The sequence below is a fragment of the Tetrao urogallus genome (assembly GCF_951394365.1).
Source record: "Tetrao urogallus genome assembly, chromosome: 11".
Taxonomy (NCBI): domain Eukaryota; kingdom Metazoa; phylum Chordata; class Aves; order Galliformes; family Phasianidae; genus Tetrao; species Tetrao urogallus.
The window spans coordinates 1,558,914-1,575,659 of record NC_136824.1 but is presented as its reverse complement, the minus strand read 5'-3'; the positions used below and the strand labels follow the sequence as shown (position 1 = coordinate 1,575,659).

At 44.9% G+C, this 16,746-nt stretch overlaps 2 protein-coding genes across 2 annotated transcripts in view; one reads left to right on the top strand and one right to left on the bottom strand.

Moving 5' to 3' along the window:
- Positions 1–200: 200 nt before the first annotated feature.
- Positions 201–16,523, bottom strand: AAGAB (alpha and gamma adaptin binding protein; the record flags this gene model as incomplete). The annotated part of the gene is made up of 10 exons (XM_079541139.1): positions 201–278; positions 787–836; positions 1,355–1,459; positions 2,244–2,334; positions 2,898–2,980; positions 6,801–6,884; positions 8,922–9,011; positions 9,525–9,621; positions 10,484–10,674; positions 16,451–16,523. 10 exons carry the CDS (start codon positions 16,521–16,523, stop codon positions 201–203), a joined length of 942 nt encoding a protein of 313 aa, XP_079397265.1.
- IQCH (IQ motif containing H) overlaps positions 16,522–16,746 on the top strand; it is a gene marked incomplete at both ends in the record, with an annotated part of 57,965 nt that continues 57,740 nt past the window's right edge. The window contains 1 exon segment of the mRNA XM_079541138.1: positions 16,522–16,743. Coding sequence (XP_079397264.1) covers positions 16,522–16,743 — 222 coding nt within the window.

Genomic DNA, 16,746 nt, shown 5'->3' with positions numbered 1-16,746 from the left:
ACTCTCTGAGGGAGAACAAACAGTCAGACAAAACCACTCTAACCATAAGGTGTTGTGGATGTGTTACTCATTACAACGATATGGTGAATCCTTTAACCAAAGAGAGCAGCTAAAGCTAAATGGGGCTTTCTGCAATTAACACTCACTGCAGGAAAAGATCACTCTTAGGATCACTCTGTTGCTTACAGCTGCAGAAGACCTCAGTTTTCTTCGTCCGAGGAGAGACCTTCAATTTCATCTCTGTCTCCTCCAATTGCCATCCAGAACGCTTTGGCCACCTAATAGGAGCACAAAGAATGCAAAAATAAGAATCATTCCCCTCCTGTGACCGTTCACCATGCGAATAATGAAACTGAGCTGCAGCTCAGCCTGGCAATGTTCCTGGCCTCCATGATAATCCTCTCTGACGTTCATAAATTTCAGTCACACCGTGGTGCAATAATTCAGACACTTCCAGAATTTGTTGGAGGCCTAAGTGACAGAAAACTTGGGCTAATTAAATCGTAATTAAATCTTCCTTGAGATCAAAGCTTGTCCACTGACTTCAGTGAGCGCTGGCTCCCACCCAGTGATCACAGGGCCTTCATTTCAGAAATTCCGGAAGGCAAAGCCTCCTCTGGAGTTCTGGATTCTGGGTTTTTTATTCAGTTCTCGGGAGATCTGAGCCAGTCTGAGCAGTTTGTTCTCACTGTCCTTCAGATGTGAACCATACTACAAGAGAGGGAACTGCAGCTCAGAAAGGAAAACCATATTTTTAATAATTTTGATGCTGATTCCAAACCTCACCTTCTCTGCATGCAGTTTCCTTTGTTCATGGGGCAACGTTGCAGCCTTTTCTGTGGAAGAGAACATGACTCAGGTTGAACGTGACTCAGGAGCACAAAGGGAGACAGATAACCTCCTGCAGCTGTTTTCAGGGGACTAGCAAGAAACTTGCTTAGGATCATAAAAAGGAAGCTTATTTACTAAGTGCTCTTGTAATTCCCACAGAAAGCCAGTGCTTCTGAGCACAGTGAACTTCATTTCAAACATTTGTGCCTTCAAAGCTGCAAGACTGGCACACTGTTGCAGAGCTTAAAAAAAAAGTCTGGTTATAGGTTTGTGTACAGAAAACTGCAATGTTAATCCATGGTGGACTAAAACAACACGACAGCAATCAGCTGAGCTGCATCTACTTCTTTCAAGAGCATTATTAAGATGAAGGCCAAGTTAGTGAAAAGATCACCTGTACAGAACCTCAGGCAGAAGAATAAGAATTGGTACAACTTTCAGAGAATCACAGAATCACAGAATTTCCCAACAGCCACGTTGGGTTCCAGGCCTTTGAGCAATACTGAGTGACACAGCTCAGTACCTTTCATTTCTTTCAACTTTGAGAACAGCCTCTCAAAGTTCTCCAGGTCGCCGTCTCTCGTGGTCAGGCTGGCCAGCTCCTGAATATCTGTATCTAACACAGGATCTAAAACAAATGCACACGGATTTGGTTCAGGTAAGTTACTCTGTTGTCAGCAGGCATAATAGCCTTAGTGGCAATCTTCAGGTTAAAAACAGTACCTTCTCAACATGTTGCCCTCCCATTTAATTTACTGATGGTTCAGATAGACAACTGATGGTACCATTACAGCGGTAATGAATTTTGTTACATTACAATGCAATAATGTTTTTTGTGTTCATTTAAGTTCATTTTTAGTTCCCTTAGGACTTCTTATTATAAAATCATCTGTTCAGGAACAGCCCTGGACTCAATTAAAGAGTAATGACACTGTTTAGATCCCAACTAACAACCTCCAACCTTTGGACGACCTCCCCACACAACCTGTGATATGAAATCCCACCTCCTGGCATGCTGCAATTATCCAAAGCCCTCAAGCACAGAACACCTGCAGCTCCCAGCGCTCACCCTGCTGAACGAGGCTGTGGGGAGTCACACTGTAATGATTTTTCTCTCACCCAGAAAGCTTAAAGATTTGTTCTTATAAATGTGTTTCCGAATATAAACAATACACCGGTGAGGAGACTTGAGAAAAGCAGACCTGAACCTTTCCAACTGGCAGCACTGCTGGCAGGTCTTACCTGCAGGGGCCCCATCTTTTCTGAAGTTGGGCCCTCACTCACAGAGAACCCCTGATGCTACACAATTGGCCTCTCCTGGCTCTGTCTTTTCACTGAGAGAAAGCTTTCAGGGTCTGTTCCAGCCTGAGGTGCCTGCTCCAGCACGTCCGCCAAGCAGAGAACAAGCTTACCTACAGCACTGTCCATCTGTGGGTCGTTTGTGCTAGCTGCATCCTCTCTGTTGTCTAAATGGGGTTCTTTGTCTGCTGCTGCTGGATTGGACTGTCAGGAAACAAAAAGATATTAACAGCATCCAGTGATGCACCCCGCAAAGCATCAGCAGCAGATCAAGTGCTTCCTTTTTCTAACACTAACATCTTACTCTTTATCATAAACTGTTACTGCAAAACCTGCACCACTTGTGTGATGAAAAGGCACTTCTGCAATGCCAGGCACAGCTGTTGGCTAGGATAGGTTCATTTGCTTTTTTAACAACACTCACAAGTGATATTTTCTGCACAAGACACTGTTCTTGGATTTGAACGAGAAACCACAGCACCAGGCATCCCATCAACGTGGGGGGATGTCCTGAAGGACAGGGAGCCCCCAGCTGTGAGGTGGCAGCTCCTGGGACAGCTCTCAGGACGGCTTTCAAGAACAATAGTGAATGAATTTTCAGCCATCAGAGACTCCCCTGAAAACCCATTCTGACAGCTTGTGCAGTAGCTTTTGAGAGAGGAGAAAAGGATGAAAGACGCCCCCAGCACTACGCCAAGTGTGACACAGGGGAGAGCCACGTGGGACACAGAACGAGCAAAGAACAAGAAATAGGAATTACTGTTTACTTCTGTATCTTGGTTCTCTTCTGACCCAAGGCTGCAGTTCGCACCTGCTAACGTGCTGAGGAGGCCAAAGCCCTGGGTCCTGTCTGGAAACAAAACAGCTGTTAGTGTGACAGAAGATGGAACACTATAGCAAACAGCTGCAACTGACACAGGCAATTTCTTAGGGAAGACACACCAATACAGCACAGCATTTCTAAATTAATCTCTATTTCTAGAACGTTACCTTCAAACAAAAATGGACGTGCAATAGGTGGAGGCGCAATGGGTGTACATGCAATAGGTGTACATGCAATAAGTGCAGTTAGTGGGTTTTGCTAAGCTGTGTTTTCTCCTGGCTTTGCTTCGAACAGCAAATACCTGCAATTACATCAGGGCTCAGGAGATTGTCCTGAACATATCAGCATTTTAGTCAACTAAAAAAGAAACAGCGTCAAGTTACTGCACTGCAAACAGCCAGCAAGCAATGGCCTGTGCCAGAAGAAAGATCAGTGTTACTTCTTTTTTTTTAATGTGTTCTGAATTAATATTACAGTAATGACTAAGCTCTAGATTCAAATGTTGAGATGATGTAATTTTTAGACGCGGGCCAAATTTTCTTGCCATTTATACAAAATCTTAAAGAGCTGAATGTGTAACTGAAGCCATCAGCTGTCGAGAATACGTGTAAACACGTCTCAGTTGGAGAATTACTGAGACCTCATTTCCTGCTCAATAATCTACGCTGTGCACTTTGGCTAACACGTGTCCTGTGCCAGCCCTCCTCTCCTCCTGCCCCTCTCCCCCCCCTGCAGGTATTTGTTTCAATTGGCGCCGTGCTGTACAGCTTTACTGCCCTTACAGATCACTTGCCAGAGGTTTGGGGAGAAGTGAATCAGTCCAGCCGAACGAATCGCCTTAAAACGCTCAGTTGCAAGAAATATGAAAGCCCGTAAGTCTGCCAGCTCCATTAACAGGCAATTGAGTGATAAAAGGTTGGGATCTGCAACCCTAAACAAAGCAGCTTCCCAAAGTTTCAGCAAGCTGAGCAAAGAGTTGTCTTATAGGAAAAAGTAAGATCGATCTTCAGCCAATTTCTGAGTCATCTGAAGTCAGATTGGCCTCTGCAGCCCAGAATGTGCTCGGGAGAGAGCATTCCCACATTGGCAGAGGGGTGGATTTGGTGACCTAATCATGTACCCCTCTCCTATCTACAATCTGAGTTCATCCCATCCAGGTAAGTGACTGCAGCCCACCCCCACCACAGCCACAGGTAACCTCAGCCTGTGCAACTACAGAATTGTCTAACTGAAAAATACCAGCATCTACAAAGGATCTGCAGAGCGCAGCTGTTGGTTTCTGGATCCGTGGTTAGGGAGGTGGCAGGCACAGCTCTTGGTTCCAGTCACGCCCTCGAAAGAAACCTTCCCATAAACTTCTTTTAATGGATGTAGAAGTTATTTCAACTTCTGGGTGCCATTCAGGAAGCGGGTGACGTCTTACAGAGCGTTCTTACAGAATCAAAGCCAAAAATGACCTCACTCAAATTATTGTAATAGTGGATGGCTCCGTTCTGATGCAGGCTATGTGGGTTCACAGGTGCCATCAATAGGGCAAAGCCCCATTGAGCTGTGCTCTGAGCAGGACTCAGAAATCCACATTGCTTCTTTTGCAGCAAAACGTTTCCCACTGTCCTTATCTAACATTCTTCCATAGCCTGTCTGAAGCTACCATGACTGACACAAAAAAACAGAATGCAAAGGTTGAAACTCCAGAATTGTTTAAGGAATTAAGTTGACACGGCCCCACTGAACCAGGCTAATTCTTTGTGAAGGACACCAGGCTAATGACTGGCCCCTCCCTGGGTAACTGGCTTCACTTGGGATCACTGCAGAATGTATTTAAGCAGGAAAGCAGCCAAGCAACCCCTCTTAGAAGACAGTAAGTTGTTTCTGTTCCTTTTGCTGTAGTCAACCAGATTTCCTCTTGTAGGGACAACTAAGGATAGAACAGCACAGTAGCTTTTGGGTTTTAGGAGTGGGAGAACTGTGAATTGAAGAGATACTTATGTTCTTCTGCACAAGAAAGCAACCTTCTTCTTAGGTGGAAGAGAGCTCCAGGAACTGGAGAACAGATGACTGCATACCCACCAAAAAGCAAACAGTCTTCAGAGCCTTTCAGGTAAGGCTGCTGGTTTTTGTTTTAGTAGAGACCATACTGCTTTTTGCACCCACCAAGTACATACTATTTATTACATGATGCAAAAGTGTTTACAGTTAATTGTAATTAATGCCTTATGAATCAGAATAAGCAAGAGCATACTTAATGGGGAGAGAAAACCTGAGAAGGTCAAGACCTTTCTTAGCAAGTGTGCAGCCACGCACAGCTTCACAACTTTGGGAAAACTGTGTGCAGGTTTAGGTAGCCTGCTTTAAAATGATATGGCTTTAATGTTCATAGTTTAAAGAAGTCACTTCTGTTCAGCCTATTAAAGTCTCATAGAAGCACCTCAAGGAAGGCAATGCTGTAAGGTTGGCTTTCTGGATGGTGACATTCAACAGTGCTAACAAACCATTGCTACTGAAAATATCTTCAGTTTTGTATGAAAAGATTTAGGGTAAAGCACGATTCTAAATAGAGAGCAGTTAGAGGTAACTCAGCAGAAAAGCTGAGCTCTTATTTACATAGTGGCCAGCTTCCAGGAGCAGGAGGAAGCTGCAAACAAAAGATATATTACAGGTTGTAAAAAGTTTTATTTTGAGCAAAAATGAGCTCAATCATTTCCCTTTGAAATCACAGATCGGTTGCAACAGCTTCCAAATTTAGCTCACTTCCTGAGGGGTTTGCAGTGCCATATATCAGCGCTGTGTGCTTTCTGTACAGTGGAGATAAAAGCTCTGGATTTTCACAGCTCAGCCTTTACAGAAGGCACCACTGATGTGCAGGAATTTCCCTCAACGTGTGACTAAATTCTGCTCTTCTGTAACGTGACATCTGTTGAATATGAAGAAAACCGTTCTTGTACTAACTAGACTAACTTCATGCCATCTCAAATGAATGCCTCTCTACAACAGTTCTATTAAACTGGAACCAATCTTAGCCTCATTTTCTCATAAAATGAGAAATACTGAGGAGGCCCAAGTTTAGCAGCTCTTGGTTGCTCTGAATCCCAGTAACTGTCTTGCAGTTATAGGAACTAATGAAAACCTCTCAGCACTCAAAATCATCGCACTGTTGAAAGACATAGAAAGGAAGAAACCACAGCAGTGGAAAACTGTACCCAAGGGAGCAGGCAGACCTCAGAAGGGTGGCAGTGAGATGAGTTTGAAAGAAAAAGTATAAGGCCAAGCACTGCAAAAGAGTTTCATCTTCCTACATTTCCTGCTACAGATTGTATAATTAGAGAGGTAATAGAAAGCTTTCAAGAAAATAGAAGTATCTATGCTTATATTAAATCTGGGCTAGCCACAGCATTTCCTTTCCTAATACATCAATCCTTAAGTGATTTTTCCAAAACTGTGGCCCTGCCTTATAACAGGAAGTAAGGCTGTCTGGCTGCTGTGCTATTTTCACAAAGTTCTGCAGTTTACTGCAGTGGGGTTTTCTGTAGGGAAAACAGACCTTCCTGCAGTGCTCTTCATGTGTTTAAATCCTTCAACAGACATTTGAGAGCCAATCTAGAGGAAACAAATACTGAAATGGGATTACATCTTCACCACTGCCTCCAAGTTTCTCTGTGTACACAGGGACAATAAAGTGGTAACTGAGCAGCCTCCTGTTCGTGTAAATATGGGAAGAGCACTTTAGTTCCCTGTGTGCTGATGTGGTGCCATTTAGGTGCTTCATTTAAAGCTCTGCTAAAAATACTGAGCCCTCTGGGGTTCACAGCCTTCAGAATTCATGCAGGGAGGGCTGTGTATTACATACCATTCTTCATGACCACATTTGACCAAACGTTGGCATTCAAGGCCTGCACAATTCGTTTCACTCCTGTGGACTCGGGGAAGTCATCTAAATAAAAACAGGAAGACATCTGAGTCCTAAGAGTAAGACCAAAAACCATTACGTGCTTGAGCGTAAGGTGAAGCGTGGCTGAATGTCTGTCCTGTCGGACAGGAATGGAAGCAAATGACTTCTCTGATTAGGAAGGATGTATTTCTTGCCTTTGCTTCACGAAAGGCCAAACAAATTTAGACTGATGCCACACCTCTTGGTCTAGGCTTTTTATAAAGTGTGAGCACTCATCCTGTTGTAGAAAGATCTAGAGTCTAGGTGGAGTTTTAAGTATTTAGCACTGGGCCTATATGATAAATAACACCAGGAACTAAATAATAATAAATGACTTTAAGCCACTGCCAAAGGAACTCTTTTACCCCCAGGATCTTTTGGAATGCTGTATATCAGAAACAGATGCTAGAGTTGCTTTTCCTTCCTTCAGAAAGTGAAGAACTTCAGATAACCATTGGGAAAGGGGCACTGCTTCATAAAAAAGACAATGATTGTACTACAGCTATCTTCATAACACCTAATTAAAAGCATTCCAGTAATCCTGAAAATTTATGGTGACTTCAAAGACTGGGGAAGGCATTATTTGGACTTCAGCTTACTCAGTGAATAGCTCTGACACTGTTTTACATAAAGTCAGCTTTCCCATTTCCTCAGCTTAGTCAGCTTCCCACGTTTGTGCAAGTCTCACAAAGCAATTGGAAGAAAAGCCCTTTGGAGAGGAAAATGTGATTGCTTAAAAATCAAACCTGTCTAGGGTGACTCAGGGACAGGTGTAGGATCTGAAACTGCCTCCAGATATTAATTTTAAGCTGTCTAACCCCTCAGATCAAATACTGTCCTCTATGATAGTGCTGTTTAGTTTTATATTGGTCATCACTGAGAGTCTCAGCTAAGAGTTCCTGTCCTCAGTACACACATGACAGCGTAGTCATAGCAAGAGCTCCTGTTCATTTGCAGTGAGCTGCCATTAATGCCTTAATTCCTACACAGATACTGCCTCAGTGTTTACTACATCTGTTTTATCTTCTGTAATTCATACAGCATGTTTACAGGGTAAATATGTTACTCAGTACAATGTATTTCCTCTGATGCGTGAGTCACAGCGAACCAACTACCAGGTTAAAAGTCCAGGACAGAGAATGTATCTGAGTAATCCAAAGATTAACTTCCTGAGTTGTTATTCCCAGTATTTATTACTGCAGTGGTAAATAGCTTGTTCTTTACAACAATTATTCAGCAGGAAAGTAACTTAATGTTATTAATGTTTCCTTTCAAAACACGTTAGACTGAAATAGCCGTGCTCTTGTTGAACTTGAAATGGAGAAAATGTGAGTGCATTATTCCACTCCTGTGTGGCAATGGAATTGGTTATCTTACCACTGCAGAGCTTAAATGAGATGTAAACACTTGTGTATCACGGAGATGAGATAAGGCCGACGCTGATAAGGCTGTCAGGAAGTGCACAGTCACTTTTCAAGAGCAGAACATCACACTTCTGACTCTGTTTTATGGGTTTTTTCAAGTTGTAATTACGTGGCCAGGCAAGTGATTCTGAAACTGGCTTACTTCCTGTGCAACAGTGAATGCAATTCAGTGCTCAAACCCTTTTCAGCCCATGGTGTCACCGAATAATGTCTATTCTTGGTATGTGCAGTAGTTTAAGTGCTATTCAAAAGGACAAAGAATTTCCCTCCCTTGGGCATCTATGTGGCTCTGTTTTGAGACTGATTTTAAAATGGAGCACAAATGCTTTTGATGTATCGATACAGTCCTAGGATTAGTGTCTGAGAAGGGATCTGATGTATTTATGTAGGTGCCACATAAACAGCAGCTGTATTTGGGAGGAGACCAGTGGAATGTCTTAGAGGAAATAACCACCTTTTCCTCCTGACTTTCCACAGCTGAGAGTGAGCCTCACCAGCTGGGAGCATTCCATGCTGTTACCATGTAGCACAGCAACAACACAATGCCCCTTGCAATCATTTTGAAGATATTTTGGTGTCTCTTTATTATAGAAATTAAAACAAGTAGCAATCCTACCATCTTCATCTGGTAGTTCCTCGGGGCTCAGTTCCACCAGTTCGAAGCCATGCTTGATGCACCATTCTTGAGCTTTCTGTCTGTTAACACCTAAAATTGGGAAACAAAATGTCTCCTAAGCACACATGCCTGAGATTAACATCAGCAGTTGAACTTCCAGCTAAATTTTATTCCCTCAAGTTGTTTGCTTGTTCTGGATTGTGTGGAGAATGGGGAGGAGGAAATGTGTAGCAGATGTTTGGGTCCTCCAACCACTTCCAATTGGATTCCAAAAGCCTCAAATTGAGCTCTAATTTTTTTAAAAATGACACAATCAAATGGCTTTGCAGTAGGTACTTCCACAGAAGTGCTAGGCTGCCTTGTTAAGTCACGTTGCCCTGCACACTGGGATACCAGGAATGAGATGTGCAAAGTTCATTTTAAGCAAGCTTGTAAAATTCTGATTCAGTTTTAATTATTTCTAGCTTAAGACTTTTTAGTTGTGAGCACAACCTGGCTCTTCTCAATCAAATAAGAAGTCCGTTCTCACTCAGATAATTTAAGAAATGATGGTGCTGCAAGCTTACTGATCCCAAGTCAGTTTTGGGCCTCGAGGTAACATACCATGTTCAGATACTCTGTTACAGACCAGGATCATGACTTCTGGTAGCCAGTCTTCTGTCAGGGGAAGCCATTCAGAGACACTATCCAGCCCAGATTTCTACAAGGGAAAAATATATTCTTTGGAATACATCCTCAAATACTTCATTTCTTACATTTGTTTTTAATCAATAGCTGCACTCCAGTAGAATGAGGAAACTGATTATAAAAAGCAACCTTATGACTCTTGATTTACTTTAAAGGTGAGTTAAACCTGCTTCCTTGGACCTCCCCTTCATGTTTAATGTTCATTACACCACCTTAATTTACATTAGGAAAGACTTTTGCTTCATGTCAGTCACTGCTGTTCACTGTTAGCAGCTCTCAGGGTTAATGTGCAGCTATTCCAGCTTCCACTCTCAAGCTGATGTTGTGGCAGCCAGTGAATTACATTCTGCCCTGGTTTAATGTGAGACAGTGCTGAGCTACCCTAGGTAACTTTGTAGAATGCGTGGCATGCATCCTCTCCCATCTGTAGATAAAACCACTCCTTATTTAGATTGGTTTTTGTCTCAATCTTTCAGGCTTCTGCTAAAGCACTGTTTTCACTGCCACCAGCCTTGTAGAAACAATGTCAGGTACCACAACGGCATCGAGACGTAGAATTGGCTTCCTCGTTCTTGGCTGTTTTCAAGCAGCCTTTCTGAACCATCATTGGCTAAGAGCAAAGCTGGAGGTCACAGGCTGGAGGAGGACTGGCCTATTTCCATCCTGAAAAGCCTTGTTTCCAGCAGGAGTAAAACACGAGAAGGGAAGGAAACGCTCCTGCTGCCACTGGTAGTGGGAATAACTGACCTCTGATCTACTGACCATCAGTAGAACAAAAGGAACAGAGGTCACAAGATTGAGAGAATACTAACTGTAGTTATCACAGCAAGGCAACTGTATCACCCAGATAGAGCAACACGGGGCACAGATCTTACTGTGGAGCTGTCGAAGTACACCACGAACGCCTGCACAGATTCAGCGATGGCTCCTGTGACCAGAGCTGTGTTTGGCACCACACAGAGGTGAATGTCTGCAGAGTAATACTTGTTATCTATCGTCCAGGGGTAAAAGCTCACTCCTCCAGCTGTAGTAGCACCCACACTGAGGTCCTCTCTTCCCGTGATGCCTGCATGAAAGAAATTGAATGAGAGAAATGATACAAACCAGCATTGAGATAACAATTAAACTGGAAAAGCTTGGTACAACACCAATACAGAGCCATCTTCACCTGTTGCAACAAAATAAGTTGTTTTCATTAAAAAAATTAAACTCCATTTCTTATTTTATTGTATTATTTATGAGTCTTAGACAAACTCTAGCTTTCAGAAAAAAATATGGTACAGAAGCTCTGTTGAAAGTAAGGTGTTCTGTTGGTTTTTTTCCCCTGGAACATGTTTTAAAGTGCTAGCCCTGAACTTATTACCTATAAGCAGGATGGATGGAGCAAATAACTACACTTCATTCCAGCAAACCTTGCGTGTTCATTCAGATGTAAAAAAAACCTGTTTGACTGTGACCAGAATCTCAAGGTAACTAATGAGAAAATAAAGCAAGTTACTGGAATTCGGTTGCAATGCCCATTAAATTCCAGGTAGGAGTTCAACAATTAAAATCCAGGGCAGTGCTTGGATAATGCAATCTCTGCACTGCCTGCCCCTCGTGTGCTGGCAGCAGCCTTTGCAGAACACTCACAGTGTGACGGCCACCTGGTGGGGCTGAATTAGAGGGAGCAGCAGAGCAACCCAGCCTTACCTGGCTGGAAAGGGCAGAACATCTTGTTCCAGATAAACAGTCATGGATATCTTATAAGTGAATCATATAATCGCTTGAGTCAGCTGGGGAGCAGAGGGGTTAAAAAAATAATAATTAAAAAAAAAACAAATGTTTTCAGAGATTTTAAGGGTTATACCTTAAAGGTACTGAGACAATTCCTGAAGATGCCAGTGCATGCTGCTCCCCAGATAGACTGAACTGATCTGTGTCTTAGCAGCTAAAGGCAGGAAAGCTCACTGCCAGGGCTGCCACAGGTAGATTCAGTATTATTATTATTACTACTATTATTATTATTATTTTGGCAGCTAACTGCGGAGCCTGGGCAGGTTAAGCAGTGCCTGAGCTCTGGCACACAGGACAGCACAAAGGAGAGCTGTAAACCAGGTGGATTTGTGGCGGGGAGGAGCATGAAGTGGGGAATCTGAGGGGAAATGTGATCTTGGTGTGACAAATCTTGGAGGAAACCCGTCCAGGCTTCTTACAGAAAAGCCCAAGTTTACACGTTGGCTTCTTTCTAGTGTAAGGAAGTTCAGCTTTTTTTTAATTTGGATGATAAATTTTTGGAGCAATTAGGCTGCAATCAGCATTCTGTTCTTGGACAAGGCAGTACCGGGGGGCAGGGACAACACTGCTGAGTTAACACCAAGCAGATCTTGACTCTGAACTTTGTATTTCTGGAGCACAAGCTTGTAAACTTATGTTCACTGAGAAATACAGAAGAGACTTCCAAAACAGCTAATGCAAATCAGTAATTTTGAAAGAATTCTGCTGTTCTGCAACTTCTTTATTCACTCTTAAGCAGCGCACAGCAGCTCGGTGGCACGTGATGGCATGGCACCTTACACAGTGCACAGATTTAACGTGATGCTCTAGTACAATAGAAGCACTTTGTCAAGTTCCTGCTATGAAACACCAGCTAATTAAGTGCCATGCTCTGCATAATGCAGTTTGGTAGCTGTGGTAAACAGGCTTGTATCTCCTATGTGCCAATTGCTGCTAGGCCAGGAGCTCACCATCAGTGGGCGTTCAGACCAATGGAGGCAGCTCCTGCTCAACTCAGCTGAAACTCACAAGTTTGCCAGCTGAAGAGCAGTGGGTTAGCAGGAAAAAAAGGGCTTGCTTACTCTGATCTGCTTATTTCCATAGTAGAATGGAGGATCCTAGCTGTACCAGTCCCTCCTGGTCGATACCTCAGGCACAACTACGTTTCCGATGGTTTGTTGCCATGGAATTGCTGACAGTTGGAAAATCAGCAGTAAAACTTCGGGAAAGGGTGTGTGCAAAAGTAAGATTACAGAAAGAGAACGTTTTCCAAAAGACATCAAAAACTGGTGTGAAAGAATTTCTACACCAATTTTGTGATTTTTTTTTTTTTTTTCTTGTACAAGGGCTTGTAGGCAAACTTAGGCCTCAAAGCACTGCCTGAAGAAGTAGGACATCCCCACTTCCCATCACGTGCTGCTGTCCTGCATTGGAAGCACTCTTCATCCATCCCACTGTGCCTCTGCCTGCTGCTCTGTACCCAAAGGGATTTTGCCAACCCCAAGGGAAGACATTGCCAGCGAAAATGGACGGTGCACGCTGAGCTCCAAGGGTGCAGGAGCTCCCTGCAAGGACTTCATCCAGCTCTCTGGGGCTGGGACAGCACACAGGGCTGAACCAATTACTGCAGCACTGCCTGAGGGCTTGTGGCAGGAAGGTAACTGCAGGTTGGGGGCTGTGGGGGGGCTTCTCCTCTCCTCCTGCAGGTTCAGACCTGTTACTGTGGGGGCTTTGGAGCCTGCCAAATCCTACACCTTGCAGCCCAGGCTGAGTTCACAATTCACAAGGGACACAATTCACATCAGAACGAATCCTAAAATTATATTTGCCACGTTGGGATTCCAGGAGTTTCTTCCCAACACTGCTTGTGTTTCACTGGAAAAAAGCAAATCCAGCCAGAATAGTTTCCTATCTAATTTTAGAGAACATTCATCAGAACGAGCTCCATTATGTTTTATTTGGATACAGAATGAACTTCCACAAAACAAATACGGCAAAGGGAGGTGACTTGTCAAACTTATCTCAGCTGAGTTACTCCTTTTTCATTTCAGGCTTTCCAGCCATCGCAAGCATCAGTGTTTTGCCATCCAAAGGGTCTGGAAAACCACCTCAGCCACAGACAGCAGTGCAGGCAGGCCCACGGGGCTTCCCCATCTCCTCACTCCTCCATGGAGCACAAACAGCTTCCTCAGACAACAGGAATGCAGGCAGACTCCAAATGCATCAGTAATAAGGAACTAAAAACATGCATGGAAAAGTTTGCACTACAGAAGAGCGTGGCTTAGCATCATTAAAGCCATGATCCAAAGCTGAGCATTTTGTAGAGGATCTTGAACTGATGCTGGACATCTTACCAAAATTACTTATTGAAACTCCCACCATCTCATCAGTAACTGCTGAATGCTAATTAAGGCAGAGCACAGCTGTGTGCCATGCTTGTGCTTTAAAGCTCTTTGGAGCAGCAGGTGCTTCCCTGGGCAGGGTGAGTCACTCCAGGCTCTGGACTCACACTTCTCATTTCAAGGGCTTGCATACAGACTTGGTCTTCTGAGCAGTGGTTTAATTTACAAGGAATAGGACAATGCAGAACTGCAAAACCCAGCTTATCAGCTCCTTTTTCAAAAGGACCATGAGAGGTAAGAAACAACCTTCCTGAGAAGTTGAGACAAAGAAGCAGACACAGATCATCTCACATCTTGCTGCAGTGTTCCCCAGGCTCTAATAACCAACTGACATTAAGTACTTCTAACATTTTGTGCTTAAGACCCCTGTATTAGTCTTTTTGTTTTTTTTCAGAATAATTGCAATTTCTCTTTTCATCCCTTGCCAAAGAGATTTAATACTGATTGCACTTCTTAGCTTGCTTTGGATTGAACGCATGCAGGAGCACAATCCAGTTTTCTACTATGGCCAAGTGCTCCCCATCCTGCCACCTGGATGTGGTGTGCCAGCCCCACATCGCTCCCATTCTGTGCCTTGAGAGCCACCTGGTGGAACACAACGTAAGAAATTTGCTCCTACCAACTAAAGAGAACTCAAATATGCATCCTGGAAAGAGCCTTGTAATTAAACTGGGAAGCAGCAGCAGATTGCAGGTTTTGCTGACCCCTAGCAGAGAAGCCTCCAAGCAGCTGCTCTGTATGTATAAAACAGGTCTGCCCACAGCAAGTACCCACCACGGAGATCCAGGAACATGGTGGTGAGAGCAGTGATAAGAGGTAAATTCTTTGTTTTGTACTAGAGATTGCAAACCCACAGCCACTACGTGGATCTACCATGCAGTACAGTATTTAAGAGCGTATTTAAACATAATTATGGCATATCAAACATCACATTGCTTCAGATGTGTTAATGTAAGGCTCTTGTCCTCAGCACCAAGCTGAGCCACTACCAAGCGATGCCTTCAAGCTGCTGTTTCTGGTTGTACTCTGTAGCAGCACGCGTGCTGGGAACTGCAGCAGCATTTTGTCCCAACTCACCAGCAGCTCTCAATCAGCTGCAGCCAGCCGCTGCCACCTGATCCTTATCTACAAGTCCTTACAAGTTTTGCTGTTTGCTTATGTTCCTGGCTCTGAAACACCTGCTACACAAAGCAGGCATTTTAGGTTCTTCACATTGTTTCTTTCCACTATGCTTTATTTCAGAAGCATTAAGAACATCTCTAAAAGCAACTCAACAAGAGGCTGCAAAGAGGATTCACGAGGCTGTTTTAAAAGCAGAAAATGGTGCAAGCTCAGGCATTCCTAAATGAGTACAACTTGGAGAAAAGATAAAACCTGATGGAAGTTAAGCTTTTAGACTTCCTCAGAGCAGATGGTATTTCCATCAAGCTTTTGGCTTACCTTCCTTTTTCACCTACTTAATTTCACTACGAGAAATAAAAAAAAGCCTATAGGAACTGTGAACAGTTCTTTTCACTATGCTTACAGCTTCCTTACAAACAAGCAATCAAGAATAAAATTTTACAATTCTTATCAGTCTATCATATCAGCCTAGCTCTTTGATAGAGTAATCTCTGACTGTAGACACTTACGTTGCCACTCTTGTTTGCAAATGTGGCTTAATGAGATGGAATGGACAAGTTGTTAGAGGGGGAAGGGACCCTTAAAGGTCACTTAGTCCAACTAGTCCAAAGAACAGGGACACCTACAGCTAGATCAGATTATGGAGAGGCTGCTGCCAGGCACCCCAGTGCCTTCCCTTCTCCGTGCTGCACAGCCCCCGCTCTCAGCCTGTCCTCATAAGGAGGCGTTCAACCCCTCAGATCATTTCTGTGGCCCTTCTCTGGATGTGCTCCAGCAGGTCCATATCTCACCTGTACCGAGGACTCCACACCTGGATGCAGAACTCCAAGTGAGACCTCACAGCGCAGAGGGACAGGATCACAGAAATGAAACCTCCCCGACCTGCAGGCCGTGCTGTCTGTGATGCAGCGCAGAGCACAGTTGGCTGTTTGGGCTGAGGGCACACTGCTGGCTCACCCAGCTACCACCCAACAGCACTGCCAAGCCCTCTTTGTAGGGCCGTGCTCTGTTCACCCCCCAGTTATACTGAGACTGGCGGTTGCTACAACCCAGGTGCAAAACCTCGTGTTTGAATTTGATGAACCTCGCGAGGTTCACCTGTGCCCACAGCCCCGGCTCTCTGGATGGCCTCTCATATTCCAGCAGCTGAACCGCCCATCTTACCACGCACATCCAGCGACTTATCGCAGTTCCCTAAAAAGCCATCACGGCAAAACCACCGAGATCCAAACAGCTTCTTCCTGCAATCTCTCCCATTTTAGCCCTAGCTGAAGTTTCAAGTTCTCGCTATCAGATTTTACTTTCTCGAGCTGTAAGAAAGGAAGCCGCGTCCCAGGAGCGCAGGGCGGAGCTCTGTACCGACGCACAAAGGGCTGCAGCGCGGCCCTCAGGACCTTCCTGCTCCCGCTTTCCCTCCTGCCGGTAGCAGGATGGTACCGGCGCTCAACACCACCGTCAGCCGACCCGCGCCTCCCGCCGCCCGTGTAAAGCCTTATAGGGAAGCCCCGCGAGGGCTCGCAGCGGGCACACACCCGCGGCCGCTCCCGCCCGCCTCCCACTCACGCCTGACGAGCTCCTCCGCCGCGAAGCCGCCATCACAGCTGCTCAGCAGCGCGTACGGCCCCGCCGCCGCCATGGCGCCCGCCGCCCGCCGCGCCCCTTCCGCCCGCCGCTACCACCGCATGGAGCGGGCGGGGACCGAGCGGGGAAACGCCGGCCGAGAGCTGCTGCGGGGGGAGCGAAGAGCGGAGAGCCGCCAGGGGAGGGAGAGCGGGGCCGCGCTCGGGATGGACCGACCGACCGACCGACCGACCGACCGACCGACCTGGCCGCTTCTCCCTGCCCTCCCCCCGCGGTGA